The sequence below is a fragment of the Callorhinus ursinus genome, unplaced genomic scaffold, assembly GCF_003265705.2.
Source record: "Callorhinus ursinus isolate GAN/ISIS: 27379988/994484 unplaced genomic scaffold, GSC_fseal_2.0 scaffold4, whole genome shotgun sequence".
NCBI classification, from domain to species: domain Eukaryota; kingdom Metazoa; phylum Chordata; class Mammalia; order Carnivora; family Otariidae; genus Callorhinus; species Callorhinus ursinus.
The window spans coordinates 133,409,367-133,423,606 of NW_027397066.1; the positions used below are offsets into that span (position 1 = coordinate 133,409,367).

Sequence of the window (14,240 nt, forward strand, 5' to 3'; positions counted from 1 at the left end):
TTTATGTATGTATGTATTTATTTATTTAGAGAGCATGAGCAGGGAGGGGCAGGGGGAGAGAGAGAGAGAGAGAGAGACAATCCCAAGCAGGCCTCACACTCAGCATGGAGCCCTGAGATCATAACCTGAGCCCAAATCCAGTCGCCTGCTTAACTGACTGAGCTGCCCAGGCGCCCCTGCTTCTTTCACTGTTGTTTATGAATATGAGTAATGTTTAAGGCAGGACTTCCTTCCAGGACACCTCATCTTTGGGCAGTCCTCTATGCTTTCTTCCTCTTGTAACTCTACAGTCATTACCAACTACTGAATTGTTTCTGTTAACTGTCACTTCCTCAGAGAGGCCTTCCTTGATCTCTTAGACTAGGACAGAACCCAGCACTTCCCCTTTTCTGAACTTATTTGTTCATATCTGTGTCTCTTGCTGTTCTGGAATCCATATGAAGGTAGGACTCCTCTAGGTCACTGCTCTACTCCCAGGGCTCTTGAGTCCAGAACAGTGCTGTCCAACAGACCTTTCTGCAATGATAGAAATGTTCTGTAATCTGCACGTTTGACTACTGAGCACTTAAAAAGTGTCCAGTACAAATGAACCACTGAATTTTGATTCTAATTTGAATTCAAATAGCCATGGGCAGTTAATGGCTACATACCCGACAGTGGAGGACTAGAGCAATGTCTCAAAATCTAAATCAAGATGTCAGGATATCTGTATTTTAACTCATTCTCCAGGTGATTCTTCCCAGCAATAAAATTTGACTATTGATCTAGAATGTGATTCTCAAGACTGGCTACACATTAGAATCACCTGGAGGAGAAAATGATTCCTAAGCCACATTTCCAGAGATTCTATTTCAGCTGGTCTGCTGTGGGGTCCAGGTATTTGTATTTTAAAAACTAAACAAAACAGAAAATCTCAAGTTTCAGAGGCCTAGAACATATGTTCTTACATGGTACTCAGTACCTATTAAATAAATACACAGAAAAAAGGGTCCGGGTGCATTTAGAAAGGATTAGTGATTACAAGTGAAATCTTGTGATGGCACAAAGATGTTAGTGACATTAGTGGATCAGATGAATCTCTTGATGGTGATAACAAGTTCAGCTTTAGATAGCCTTTTATGATTGTATGAAATTCCTTGGCCTTTTGATTCATCCATAAACAGTACAAATACTGCCGAGCTCAGTGACATTTAGAAGGTGACATGCACGGAGCTCCCTGAACAAGCATCTCTTCAAATACACAGAAGCCTTGGGCACCTGGGTGGCTCAGTCCTTAAGCGTCTGCCTTCAGCTCAGGTCATGATGATCCCTGGGATCGAGTCCCACATCGGGCTCCCTGCTCCGCAAGAAGCCTGTTTCTCCCTCTGCCACTCCCCCTGCTTATGTTCCTGCTCTCGCTGTCTCTCCTTGTCTCTGTCTCTGTCAAATAAATAAGTAAAATCTTTAAAAAAAAAAATACACAGAAGCCTTTCTAGTTTGCTGGTTGATTGACACACGGTCTGAGGACCCCTCCTCAGGGTCACGTGAGTCACAAGACCATGCACTCCTGCGTTGCAGCTGGAGGAAGGTGTTTCCCAACCTGCTGCCCTGGGCGGCCTCCAGGTCTCCTTTATTGTAGCGCCCCGCCTCTTCCGCAGGTCTGTCCCTAAGTGTCCCCGCAGGAAATAATGGCTGGCCCGGCAGCCAGGTCGCGCCGAGGCAACAGACCTCTGGGTAATAGGTGCTAGATAGAGCCCTCCCTTCTCCCGCCCAGTCAAAGGTAATTTGTCCCGGCAGGAAGTAAAGGCCCGCCGGGCTGTCCCAGCAGCTGGGGGAATAGGCGGGTGCAGGCTCCGCAGCGGCGCAGTGGAGACTGATCGAGTGGGTGCTGAGCGGGAGGGAGTTTCAGCGCCAGCGCGAGCGCAGTGAGTACAAGCAACTCAAAGAAAACCCAGTAGCTTTGCAGCGGAGTGTCTCATGATTTTTTTCAGAATGCGCTGATGCTGATTAAAAAGAAAAAAATCAAAGCTCAGAATAAGTATATTCAAGCCCTGAGAATTTTAGCCAAGATGCTGGCAGAGCTTGCCAGGAGAGTTGAGGAAATTAACATGAAACTAAAACTGAAATCTTAGTTGCCGTAGAACAAGCATTATTGATCAGAACGTGCCAAGTACTAACAAAAAAAGGTGTACATAGAAGTTTAAATTGACAGGAAAAATTGAGAGAAAAAACATTTACTAATAAATGAAATAAAAGTATAAAAATGAATGAATGTAGTTTAATAAAATATCAGAGGACACTTGAAAGCAAGCATTTCAAAACTACTTTTATTTAAGTGATTCAAGTCTGACCTAAAAAGAATTGGGAGTAATGTGCTAAAAGTGATATTGCTTTACTTTTGCATATAAATTTTTTTGACTTAGAAAGGTAGATTCTTCCTTAAAGATAGTGCATAATGCCAACTTGCCAGCCCACACTGAAATTAGATCACTTGATTTCTGAAACATACCAGAGCTGTATGCAATAAATTTCATTTATTTGCTGGTAATAACTTTAATTAACATTGATAATGTTCACTCAGCAGGCAAAATGCAGTTCATGCACTCTGATTAGCACTTCAAATTATTACTTCAATTGGAATGAAATCTAAGAGGTTTAGGGCTGTCAATAGTCTTTAATAAAGCCATCTTTTCACTAAAATAATTTGCCACTTCTGAAAGTTAGGCATTCTCTCATCAGTGTGCTTATACAGGTTTTGTTTCACTTTGCTTATTGTAATTTAAACGAAAAAAAATTTCTTAGCTATCACTAAATCATGCATCTTCTTAGTCTTGTGATATCCTTCCCAGATAACTCCAGTTCCTCTGACCTACTATAGTTTTGACATCTTAGCAGCAGTACACCTGCTTGACTCTTGAGTGATAGTCCGTGTAAGCCATTGCAGGGCTAAAACTTTCTTTGTGCCTAATGGTAAGACTATTATTTTTATTGAAGTAGTAGTATTAGAGTCTCTTCCTCAACTACATCCCCAAAGACGATATTGTCTTACCAGCATTTGTTTTGGTTTGTTTTAAGAAAGCACATACAATTTCAAATAGATGTTTTTCTTACTAAGATTTACTGAGTAATTTTGATGTTATCCCTGTTTTCAGTTAAATTGTTCTTAATAATGCCAAAAAATATATATTGTAGGTAGTTCTATATTTAATATTCTCTGCAAGAACACATAAGGAACAAAACATGGAAAAATGAAAACACCTTTTTTTAAGATTTATTTATTTATTTGAGAGAGAGAGAAAGCGCACCAGCGCGAGCATGGGCGGGTGCAGGGAGGGGCAGAGGAAGAGGGAGAGAGAATCTCAAGCAGACTCCCCACTGAATGTAGAGCCCCATGCAGGGCTCGACCCCAGGACCCTGAGATCATGACCTGAGCTTAAAATAAGAGTCAGACACTTAACTGAGCCACCCAGGTGCTGCAAAATACCTTTAAAGTAAATATTGTGAAATAAAATAACAAGGAAAGGTGATTTCAGATGTACTTTATTCAACACACATCCATAAGAAGTCATCACAACATTAAATTTGGAGGGGAAAAAAGACTGGATTGATTAACTTCCATTCCAGAAGGCTTAAGGAGATGAAGTGAACCAAAAAGTCAATGTACAAAATATGATTTCAAAATGGTATTGTGGAAAGACTCTGATTACCTCCTTGATAAAATGACTCTTTTGTGTTATTTTTTTCTCATGTAGATTATACAACTAAAAGAGTGAACTATGTTCAATAGCCTTTTCTAATGTTATGAAAAATGTCTGATTCTTGGCTATTTGTGGTTTGGGTCCTTCTCTTCACAGGGAACCAGAACTTTTTAATAAGCTTAGCAGTGCTGTCCAATAGAGCTTCCTGTAATGTTGGAAATGTTCTATAATCTGCACTGTTCAGATAACTACTGGCTATATGTGACTATCAAGCATTTGATATTTAATTAGTTTGGCTAAGGAACTGATTTTTTTTTTTACTTAATTTTAATGAAAATTTAGTTATCCACATGTGGCTAGTGGCTATGAGATTGAACAGATGGCTAATTGCCTCACATTGTTCTGCTGACCAGGTGATGGTATTGTGCATAATACCCACTGTCAATCTTGTACTTTAGGAGATTCCTTTTTTTTTTCTTCCAAATTTTTATTTAAATTCTAGTTAGTTAACATATAGTGTAGTATTGGTTTCAGGAGTAGAATTTAGTGATTCATCACTTACATATAACACCCAGTGCTCATCATAACTAGTGCCCTCCTTAACGCCCATCCCCATCTAGCCCACCCCCACCCACCTCCCTTCATCAACCCTCAGTTTCTCTATCCTTAGAGTCTAGGAGAGGGATGCCTGGGTGGTTCAGTCAGTTAAGCACCTGACTTCAGCTCAGGTCATGATCCCAGGGTCCGGGGATCAAGTCCTGCATCAGGCTCCTTGCTCAGCGGGGAGCCTGCTTCTCCCTCTGCCTGCCCCCCCCTCGTGCTCTCTCTTTCTCTGACAAATAAAATCTTTAAAAAAAACTATTAAAAAAAAAAAGAGTCTAGGAGATTCCTGAAGGGATACTTCAAGGACCTAAACCTTGAAGAGATTTAAAAAATTCTTGAAGAGATCTTTAATGGATTCTTCTATCTGTTCAGTTATTTTTCTTTTTAAGTCATAAAGATATAAGGTTTCACAAACTACTTAAAGTAATACACACCATGAGGGTATTACTGATGAGGAAAGTGCCTTTGCCTCTAGGTAATCCTGAGTACGTAGCAGCAATAAAATCTACATGTGCCCTTAAGCTCCTATCTGAAATTTTTAAAAAGCTTTTGCTTTTGAGGAACTGATAGTTCTTTTTTTATGTATTTATATAAAAAGGGGGCAGAGGAAGAAAGAATCTTAAGCAGGCTCCATGCCTAAGGCAGAGCCCCAAGCGGGACTCGATCTCATAACCCTGAGAGCTGAGATCATGACCTAAACTGAAAGCAAAAGTCAGATGCTTAAACTGAGCCGCCCAGGCACCCCAGACTGGAAGTTCTGAAAGTCTTCACACATGCTCTCTCATTTGATTGTCACAACAACCAATTGAGTCCTGGCCCATAAATCTTTTCATTATACCAATCCACCTACACAGGAGAATTTTTTTATAGTATAATAAGAATTATCTGCAGGGGGCCTGGGTGGCTCAGTTTGTTAAGCGTCTAACTATTGGTTTCAGCTCAGTTCGTGATCTCGGGGTCCTGGGATGGAGCCCTGCCCTGGGCTGAGAGGATTCTCTCTCTCCCTCTCCCCCGACAACTTGTTCTCTCTCTCTCTCTCAAATCAGTGAATGAACCTTAAAAAAAAAAAATTATCTCCAGATCTTGGAAGAAGTTAGGTTTTCAAGCTCTGAAGACAAAGTTTTTTTTTTTTATAAATTGTAGATTAATGATCAAAAACTATTTGTTGGTAAAATAAAAGAAAAAACAAATGAATAAACATGGAGTGTGAACATAATACATAATTTCATAGTGTCCTAACTTTTTATCTGGAAGAAGGAATCTTAGCATACTTTCAAAAAGCTCCATAAATATCACATAGAAATCAGTTTGTTCACGGATTCACAACTTCTTTTTTTTAGTTTAATTATCATTTTTTTATTTTTTATTTTACATTTTTTTATTTTGCATTTTTTTATTTTATTATGTTATGTTAATCACCATACATTACATCATTAGTTTTTGATGCACAATTTCTTAATGGTTTTGTTTTTCTTTTATTTCAGAAGCTCTTGAAAAGGACATCAAGTATAAAGTGAACCGGCTCACTCTCAGACAGTACTGGAACCATGAGCAGTAACGGAACAGACCTAACCATTGGTTTCATCTCCTCTTCTGTAGCTGTCCTTTTGTTTGGCTCAAACTTTGTGCCACTTAAAAAATACGATACTGGTGATGGTAATTATTTTTCCTTCATGGTTAACTTTAAATTACTTTTAAATGTGAAGTTCTCTTTTTTGGTGTTTTTTTTTTTTTTTTAATGATGGCTACAAATTATCTTGTACCTAGCGCCAAATGAATAGAGCTTATGATAAATCATTCGGTAATGCTCATGCCAGTTTATCTGAGATTTTTTCAGTATGGAATAGTCTTAAGGTTGTGTTTCATGGTAAAGCTGGGAGAGTGACTGTCAGGAAAGCTTATTAGCCTTACCTTTATGTTTACAAAAGAAGAAAGTTCTACTAATATACACTTGTTTTGAAAACATGAATTTCAAATACGCTTCATATAATAGAGAACAGTTTGAGCACAACGTGAATTTTGTGTTTATATGCCATTTTGACTGGTACAGCACTAGGTGAGCACAGATCACCACTTCCAGTTGAATAAAGATGCATGGGAAAGCACGAGGTGCGCTTGCACACGCACCCCTCAACATCCCGCAGCTCCCTCAGCACCACACCTGTTCACGTCTGCTGTTAGGATCCCCCCATCCACCAGCTTCACAATAGCTCACAAGCTGCCACACTTCCGATGCCCACTCCCATAAGCAACCCTTCCAGTCTTTTTCAGGTTGCGGTGCCATATTTATTGTAATGCTTGTGAATTTCTTAACCACTTAGCCAGTGTAAAACTGTACTTTTTTTTAAATTAGGTTCCTGTCTCTTTTTTTATTAGGTTCCTGTCTTTTTATAAAATACATTGTTGATGAAATGTTTTTTGAGTGTTGTTCCCTTTCTCCCCATAAAATCTCTGTGGTTTTTATTATGTGGTTTTGCAAAGTGCGGTGCTTTTAGGAACACACGTGGCACATTATAGTTGACCTGACCGTCATGTGAACTTCAGGGAAAGAGAAGCAAGAGGTTTTTTTTGGTTTGGGGTTTTGGGTTTTTAATCCACCTGCCTATAATAGGATAGCCAGGAGAAGATGCTCAAATGTTATGCTGAACACCTGGTGGGAAGCAGTTACTTTATCACCTCATTTCCTTATATCTTGCTACTACTTCAACAATAGAATTACAAATCTTTTTCTTCCAGAGCCTTTCTTCTCTTTTTCTTTGGAGTTAGGATGGATATGGAAACTACTAAAAGAACAAAATATATACTTAGGGGTTGAGGAACGGGCTTTTAGGTGTCTCTCAACAACTGTGATCCTAGACAAGTCTCATCAGCGCTTTTGTTCTCAGTTTCTCATTTGGAAAATGAAGAACTTGTAAGATGAAGTTCGCTTTCATCTCTGTGATCTTCCTTTTTTGTCCTAGAGGCTAACAGCCTTTTTTTTTTTTCTCTCCTCCACCATGAGATTGAATTGAAATAGGCAAAAACCTTCCACAGGTAGACTCAGAAGTGCTACACTGAGTTATACCTGCCCTAGTATTTCTTCCTATATCGACTTTTTCTTTAATCTTTTAATCCCTAAACCCCTTGATGGAACAGAAGCCTCAGGTACAGATAGACCTCATATCACCATGTCATCTTCAGCTAACTGGCAAATGGCAACCCGGAGCCCAGAAAGAAGAATGCCCTGACCCAGAATGCTAATTCTTGGGTTTGTATTGTCTGGCTCATCACAGGCATTCAACTCTAAGTGTGAGAGGTCTACATGTGGCCATGAGTGGCTTTGTTTTTATCCCAAAGGTGGCATAAATGATCCCGAAAGGTTTAATTACTACTGTGCTATTCTGAAGTTCTTAATGCTGGGTTTTGGTGAGAGATGGCGCTCGGTGTGGCATTCAAATACAAATATATAGACTCGGTCTTGCCAGTACTCTTCAGTAGAAAATTCTAGATTTGTTTAATTAGTGAAACAAACAAAAGAATGTTAACCAGGAATGCACTATGCTTGGCAAGCTTTGGAGTAAACAGCATAGGTTTAAATTCCAGTTCTACAAACCGTTAGCTGTTGAGACAAGTTGCTTCATCTCACATTCATTTTCTCCGTCTTTAAACTAGGGTTGACTATGATTCATAGTAGTTGTAAAAATTATAGTAAGTGTGCAAAGTACCCGCATTATAGGCATTCAGTAAGTTGTGACCATTCCTATAATAACATCTCTTTGATACTCTTAAGCGTTAATTTACTCAAATCAGTTTGAACCACAGAAACCAATTTCTTTTATTTCCAGGAATGTTTCTCCAGTGGGTGCTTTGTGCTGCCATATGGTTGATTGCCCTGGTGGTCAATCTGATATTACATTGCCCTAAATTTTGGCCTTTCGCAATGGTTGGGGGCTGCATTTGGGCAACAGGTAATGCATGATATAATTTATTCTGTAATCATTTAATACTATGATCAAAATAACTGGTTCCTAATAAAAGGAAATAACACAAACAGCAATTCTGAATAATCCTTAGGCATAGATACTAGAAATTAGTTTAGTTTCTTTCATTCAGATGCTCGATAAATATTTTGGGTACATTTCCTGACTTTTTCCTCTTAATGATTTCTTTCTTAGTTACTGATAGAAAATTATAGCAAAAATGTTTCAGTTGCTCTCTATCTGTTCAAGCATAACTTATATATTAGTTTAAGTGCTCCAACCTTTCTTTCTCTATGTTAATCAGAAAATATTTTTTAAATAGTAGTCTCTACTATTATAATATTTAAGACTTATCCTTGAAAGTAGGAAAACAGACACATTGTCATTTCAAAAGCACTGGCAAAAAAACAAAAGCAAACAAATATCTTCCCTCTGTTGCTTTATCAATACCTAGAATTATATAACTGGAATTGATACCTTTGTTTGGCCGGTCAGGATGGTTTTCCTTCTATTAATATAAAATATATCCCAGGAGAATTTTGTTCTATTTAGCAAAAAGAATTCCAAGTATCAAGGATTTTTAGAGGTTAATTTGATTAAAAGCAAATACATTTTAAAATGTGAAAAACTTATTGGGTACCCACTTATTTTGAATCTCTGCAGAATTAAATGATTTAGTGAAGTTCCTGACTTGGAGGACAAAAGAGTTCACTTTTAAATTTCCACTGGGATTTAAATTACTATACCTCACTTATACCTTGGTATGATTATGTTTATCATGTCTACTGGGGAGAGGGAAACAGAAAGCTCCATGTAGCCTACAGATCTTTCTAACAACTATAGTATTTATAATTACCCAGCAGGTTCCATTGGGATTCAGTGGGGGAGGGCTGTAATTTGAGAAATGTTGCTATGGATGGATGCTATAGGTCATAGTAACTGAGTGGAGATGGGGAGTAGAGGAAAGGGAGCAGCCAATGATGATGTAGGGATTTTATCATTGAGTGATGAAAATAGAGAGAAGTATGTGTCCAAAAAGAAAAATGATGAGTTCGGTTTGGGACCTTTTGAGACTGAAGTTCTTGATGTTCCCACAGTGTGGGACATCTGGTTAGAGATCTCTTGGTGGGAGCAGAGCACTAAAACTCTGGAGAAGGTCCTGGCTAGAGCAGTGGCACTGGGAGCATGTGTCTCTAATTGACAGCTGAAATCCTGAAATTAGGTCAAGTGCCCAAAGAAGATTATATATAGCCAGAGGAAGAATGTGTTCAAGGGAAAATATTTAGGGGGCACCTAAGTCTGGAGAGTATGACAAGAAAGAGTAGGCCATGAAAGAGAGAGACAGGAGGGAATCAGGAAATGAAGGCATCTTGGAAGCCACCAGAGGAAACCTTTCCAGAGATTGCAGGACTGAGGCCAGACTGCTAAGAGGTTAAGAACTATAAAAAAAAATCATGCATTTGGCCTTGAGTGACCTTTCAGAGCACAAAGCAATGAATGCAGCGTTCTAGAAGATAAGTCAATGAGCATGGAAGAGCAAAGTCTGGGGCCATACTGGGTCAAAGACTTCTGTCAGTACTTGGCTCTGGGAGTTCAAGTCTAAGAGGACAGTCACTACTAATTTTATCATTGACAGTTTCTGCAAAAAGTTATAGAATAGAGACCTATATTAAGGATAAAGAGCATTGGTGCGATTAGGAAAAGAACTAATTCATCATTTTTCTTTGTAAGATTTTGTATTATGCCTAGTTCTTTTAGCAATCATAAACCTGAGTTAAATACCAAAAAAAATGTAGTTCTTTTATTTAAAAACTGAGGAATTGTGCTTTCCTAAATTTGTCCAAATCCCATAAGTTTCATTTGAAGTTAAAAATTAATTCAATTTATAAATGTATTTTTGTATTAGAAATAACATATTTTTTTCTGTATGTTACATCTCCAGGGAACATTGCTGTTGTCCCAATTATCAAAACCATTGGTTTAGGCCTTGGAATCTTAATCTGGGGATCATTTAATACCTTAACTGGCTGGGCAAGCTCAAGGTAACACAAAACAATTTCAACTAAGATTCTCTATACTGATGTAAGGCAAGTCCTAGGGATTGGGCTAGCTGAGAGGAATACACTGGTTTTTACCCTCACAGAGATTACAGCTGGTAAGACATACACGTGAAATATGCTACTTTTAATTATTATTTGCCCTAAATTCTAATATCTGATCTAGATATTTGGTTAAGATACAGTAAGGAATTATCTCCTTGGACCAGAAGAAGGAAGAGAGGAGGGGAACTAATGTGTATTTTCCCTTTTTATTGTGTGACAATTTGCTGGATGTGTTATATGCATCATTCTCCTCTCATTTTCACAAACATGAGGTAAGCACTACCTTATAAGAGAGCTAAAAGACAGGGAGATTGGGTAACTTGCTGAATATCACAGAATGAATAAGCTAGGTTTCAAACACAGGTCTTCTAGTTCTAAAGCACATATTCCTCCTGGAGCCTGGGCCAGGGTCAGCAAAACATGGCTCACCTTCCCAGCTGTTTTTGTAAATAAAGTTTCATTGGAACACAGCCAAACCCATCCATTTCATATTGTCTCTGGCTGCTTTTACACTACAGTGGCAGAGTTGAGTAATTGCAAGAGACTGTCTGGCCCACAAAGCCTAAAATATTTACTCTCTGGCCCTTTAAGGAAAACTGTGCCAACTCCAGCTCTAGGGGGCGTCCAGCAGGGTCACCACAAGCCACATGGTGTCCATTTATATTTAAAGTTACATGAATAAAATTTGATAAAATTAAACATTCAGTCCCACAGCTGTACTGCCCATAGATCAAGTGCTCAATAGCCATAGATGGCTAGAAACTACCCTGTTATACAGTGCACCGTAGAAGACCCCCCATAAAATAGAAGTAGAAACTTCTGTTTGACTATGCTGCCCTTGTTTAGCATTAAAATTAACATTCAAGTTGAGTATGGGGAAGAGGAGTAGAAGGGAGGATGTCACTCTTACCTTACTTTTTGGGCTCCTCTTCCCTCTCAAAGCGTTGTAACAACCTCAGTAATGACAAAATGAACTAACTTCCAATCTGTTCTTTCCTGGCCTTTCCCCATGCTTCCACCAGCTTCTTACAAGTGCTATTTTCTTTGGCTTTTTCTACCTGCCTCTTTCATTCTTGCCCTGAATGGTTCACAGTAATTATTAGTAACAATTGCTACAATGTGAAGGCATGAAAAAATATGTATATATAAGGTGATGCCAAAAAGTGATCCTTAACCAAGCAGTTACTCAAAAGTCTGTCTCAATAAATACTATACAAAATTGCATCCAATTAATTAGCATTCACTTAGCCACTAATCTATTTTGCCTTCCTTCTTCCTTTATCTTAATAAGAAAGGGACACTCACAAGTACTTTTACATATACTAACTCATTTAAAATATCTTCATAAAAAGGAAGGGATATATATGTATAATAATTATATCTAGCTTACAGGTACCCCATTTTAAACTTGGGGAACTGAGGTATGGTAAAGAGTTAACTTGTTCAAGTCACAATTAGTAAGAGAGGGATTTAGGATTTGAATCCAGGAATCTGACCCTGAGTCCATGCTCTTGAACACTACGATGAAGACATTTTCAAAAGTACCTACTTTGATGTAACTTTCTCAATTACAGGTTTGGCTGGTTTGGAATGGACGCAGAAGAAGTATCAAAACCGGTGCTGAATTATGTTGGAGCTGGATTATCAGTAGTGAGGTACACAGTCATTTCTGATTTAACTGTTCTTCCAAACATTTAGAAAACCTTTTAGAGATCCCAATGTGTTTACATTTTTTTAAATCCGTATTTCATAAAAGTGACATGATTTGTCCTCAGATTCTTCATTTACGTTCACAGATTTGGCTTTCAAGGACAAAAAGGGCCAGCTCTGGGGTCCCAAGCCCCAGCTTTAGTTCTCAAAAGCTCTGAGACCCCTGGAAGACCGTTGAGCTGCTTTGAAGCTCACTTTCATTTATCTGTGATCTTTAGAAAAATCGTAGTACATAGCTCATAAATTAGAATCAAATGGCACATTAGTTTGCAAACTGAACAATACTGTGTAAAGAAATGTTATGCTGGCTCCCCGATGCCTCTGGAATAGCCCTTGATTCTCTCCTCTTATCTTCTCTCATTACAAGCACTTCCTCTTTGCCCCCAGTTTCCACATTCCTGTCTCCCCTCATCTCTTCTTATCCCGGTCAGATAACTACTCTCCCACATATGAAAACACGTATTCACTTAAATACGTGTTTTGGGATGTTTCTATGTCTAGTCATATGCACTATATGAATGAGGATGAAAATGACTTTAAATCTCTATATGGCAGTGTTCAATCAATAAAACTCCAGCAGGAATTAGGTCACCTTAAATTCAGGCCCCTTTCCCTTCTAGACTCCATTTATATTCCCTGTCAGTGCTTCACATAATGGATAGCCCTGCCTGGAAAGATTTTAGTACTTTTTTATTCTTCAGGGAAAGAACAGTATATTTCTCTTCCTCCTGCAGTGATGGCTTTTCCCCAGCTACATTCAGGAACAATCTCTTTGTCATTGAAATGTTCCCTAAGAGAGTGATCCTAGGCCAATTAGAGAAGAAATAGCATAGATTATTCTAAAAAAGCAGATTCCTGACATTTTTGGTTAAAGGCAATTTTATGTATTTTGCACAATTCACATGGCATCCTAGCTTTGAATAGCTCTCTCAAAAACAATTTCTTTATGCCCCAAAATTGTAATGTAGCATGCCTTCTTTCTGACTTAATAGTAATTTAAGGCCAGTTTACTCAGTCCATCAGGCATTGTTTTTCTCCATATTTCTTCTTTCTTTAGAAAGTGTACATTCTCTAAAATTGCAAATTATTCATGTTCTACCCACTTCTACCTGTATGACCTTGGGCAAATTACTGAATTTCTCTAAGCCTTGGTTTCTTCATCTGGGGCTAAAGTGAGGGAAATAATCATGCCAGCCTTATAAAATATTTTGAAGATGAAATGAAAAGAAATATGCTAAGTGCTTTGTATACTGCTAGGTATATAGCTAATGCTCTATAAATTGGGTAATTTTTATTATAATAATCATTATTTGTACCAATAGCTAGTTCATGTTCAATTACTGGTTTCCCTTTGGGTGTGTGTTGTTCAGCTCTGTGGTAAACTGTCAGTGCACTTGAGGATCATGTGGCTTGGTTTGGAGTCGGTCTGTGGCACAGAAATGCAATGATCTCTTCCTGTAGTGCATTCTGGCTTTCTTCTAGGTTTCTTTACCAAGAGCACCTTCTGGAAACTTTTATTTCATTATTTTAACTCCGTTAAATCAGTTTGTTCAAAGGGCATTCATTGAATAAGCTTGGAGTTTCATGGCCATTAGTATAAGGAAATTTGGAATATGGTCACATTTGTTTGGTCACCTCCTGTTGCTTTTCTTTTTAAAATTGAAATTATTGATCTTATGCTCTGTACAGTCCAGTTTTTAAAGGTTAGGTGAGATTGTTTCTAGCCTTACATTTTTCCTGTATATGGTATCAGTCAGTTTCTATAACTAAAATCACTCTAAGGGGGCACCTGGGTGGCTCAGTCATTGGGCATCTGCCTTCGGCTCAGGTCATGATCCCGGGGTCCTGGGATCGAGCCCCGCATCAGGCTCCCTGCTCAGCGGGAAGCCTGCTTCTCCCTCTCCTGCTCCCCCCTGGTTGTGGTTCCTCTCTGGCTGTCTCTTTCTCTGTCAAATAAATAAAATCTTTAAAAAATAAATAAAATCACTCTAGGTATTTTTTTTTAATTTTTAATTTTATTTTTATTTATTTATTTACTTGAGAAGGGGTGGGCAGAGGGAGAAAGAATCGTAAGCAGGCTCCACACCTAGCACAGAACCTGGCATGGGGCTTGATCTCATGACCCTGAGATCGTGACCTGAGCCGAAATCAAGAATCAGACACAACTGACTGAGCCACCCAGGTGGCCC

At 38.6% G+C, this 14,240-nt stretch overlaps 1 protein-coding gene across 12 annotated transcripts in view; it reads left to right on the forward strand.

The window, feature by feature from the left end:
* TMEM144 (transmembrane protein 144) overlaps positions 1-14,240 on the forward strand; it is a 74,501-nt gene that overhangs the window by 14,547 nt on the left and 45,714 nt on the right. For 11 of the 12 annotated variants that reach the window (XR_012378059.1, XR_012378060.1, XM_073892424.1 and 8 more), the window contains 4 exons: positions 5,765-5,936; positions 8,105-8,227; positions 10,182-10,281; positions 11,916-11,996. Coding sequence is in view for 10 of the 12 variants with exons in the window: in XM_073892424.1 (XP_073748525.1) it covers positions 5,828-5,936; positions 8,105-8,227; positions 10,182-10,281; positions 11,916-11,996 (413 nt within the window). In the remaining 2 variants the exon portion in view is untranslated. Of the gene's footprint in view, positions 1-1,646; positions 1,905-5,764; positions 5,937-8,104; positions 8,228-10,181; positions 10,282-11,915; positions 11,997-14,240 lie in introns of those variants that run through there. The other variant, XM_025874374.2, reaches the window with a different exon arrangement.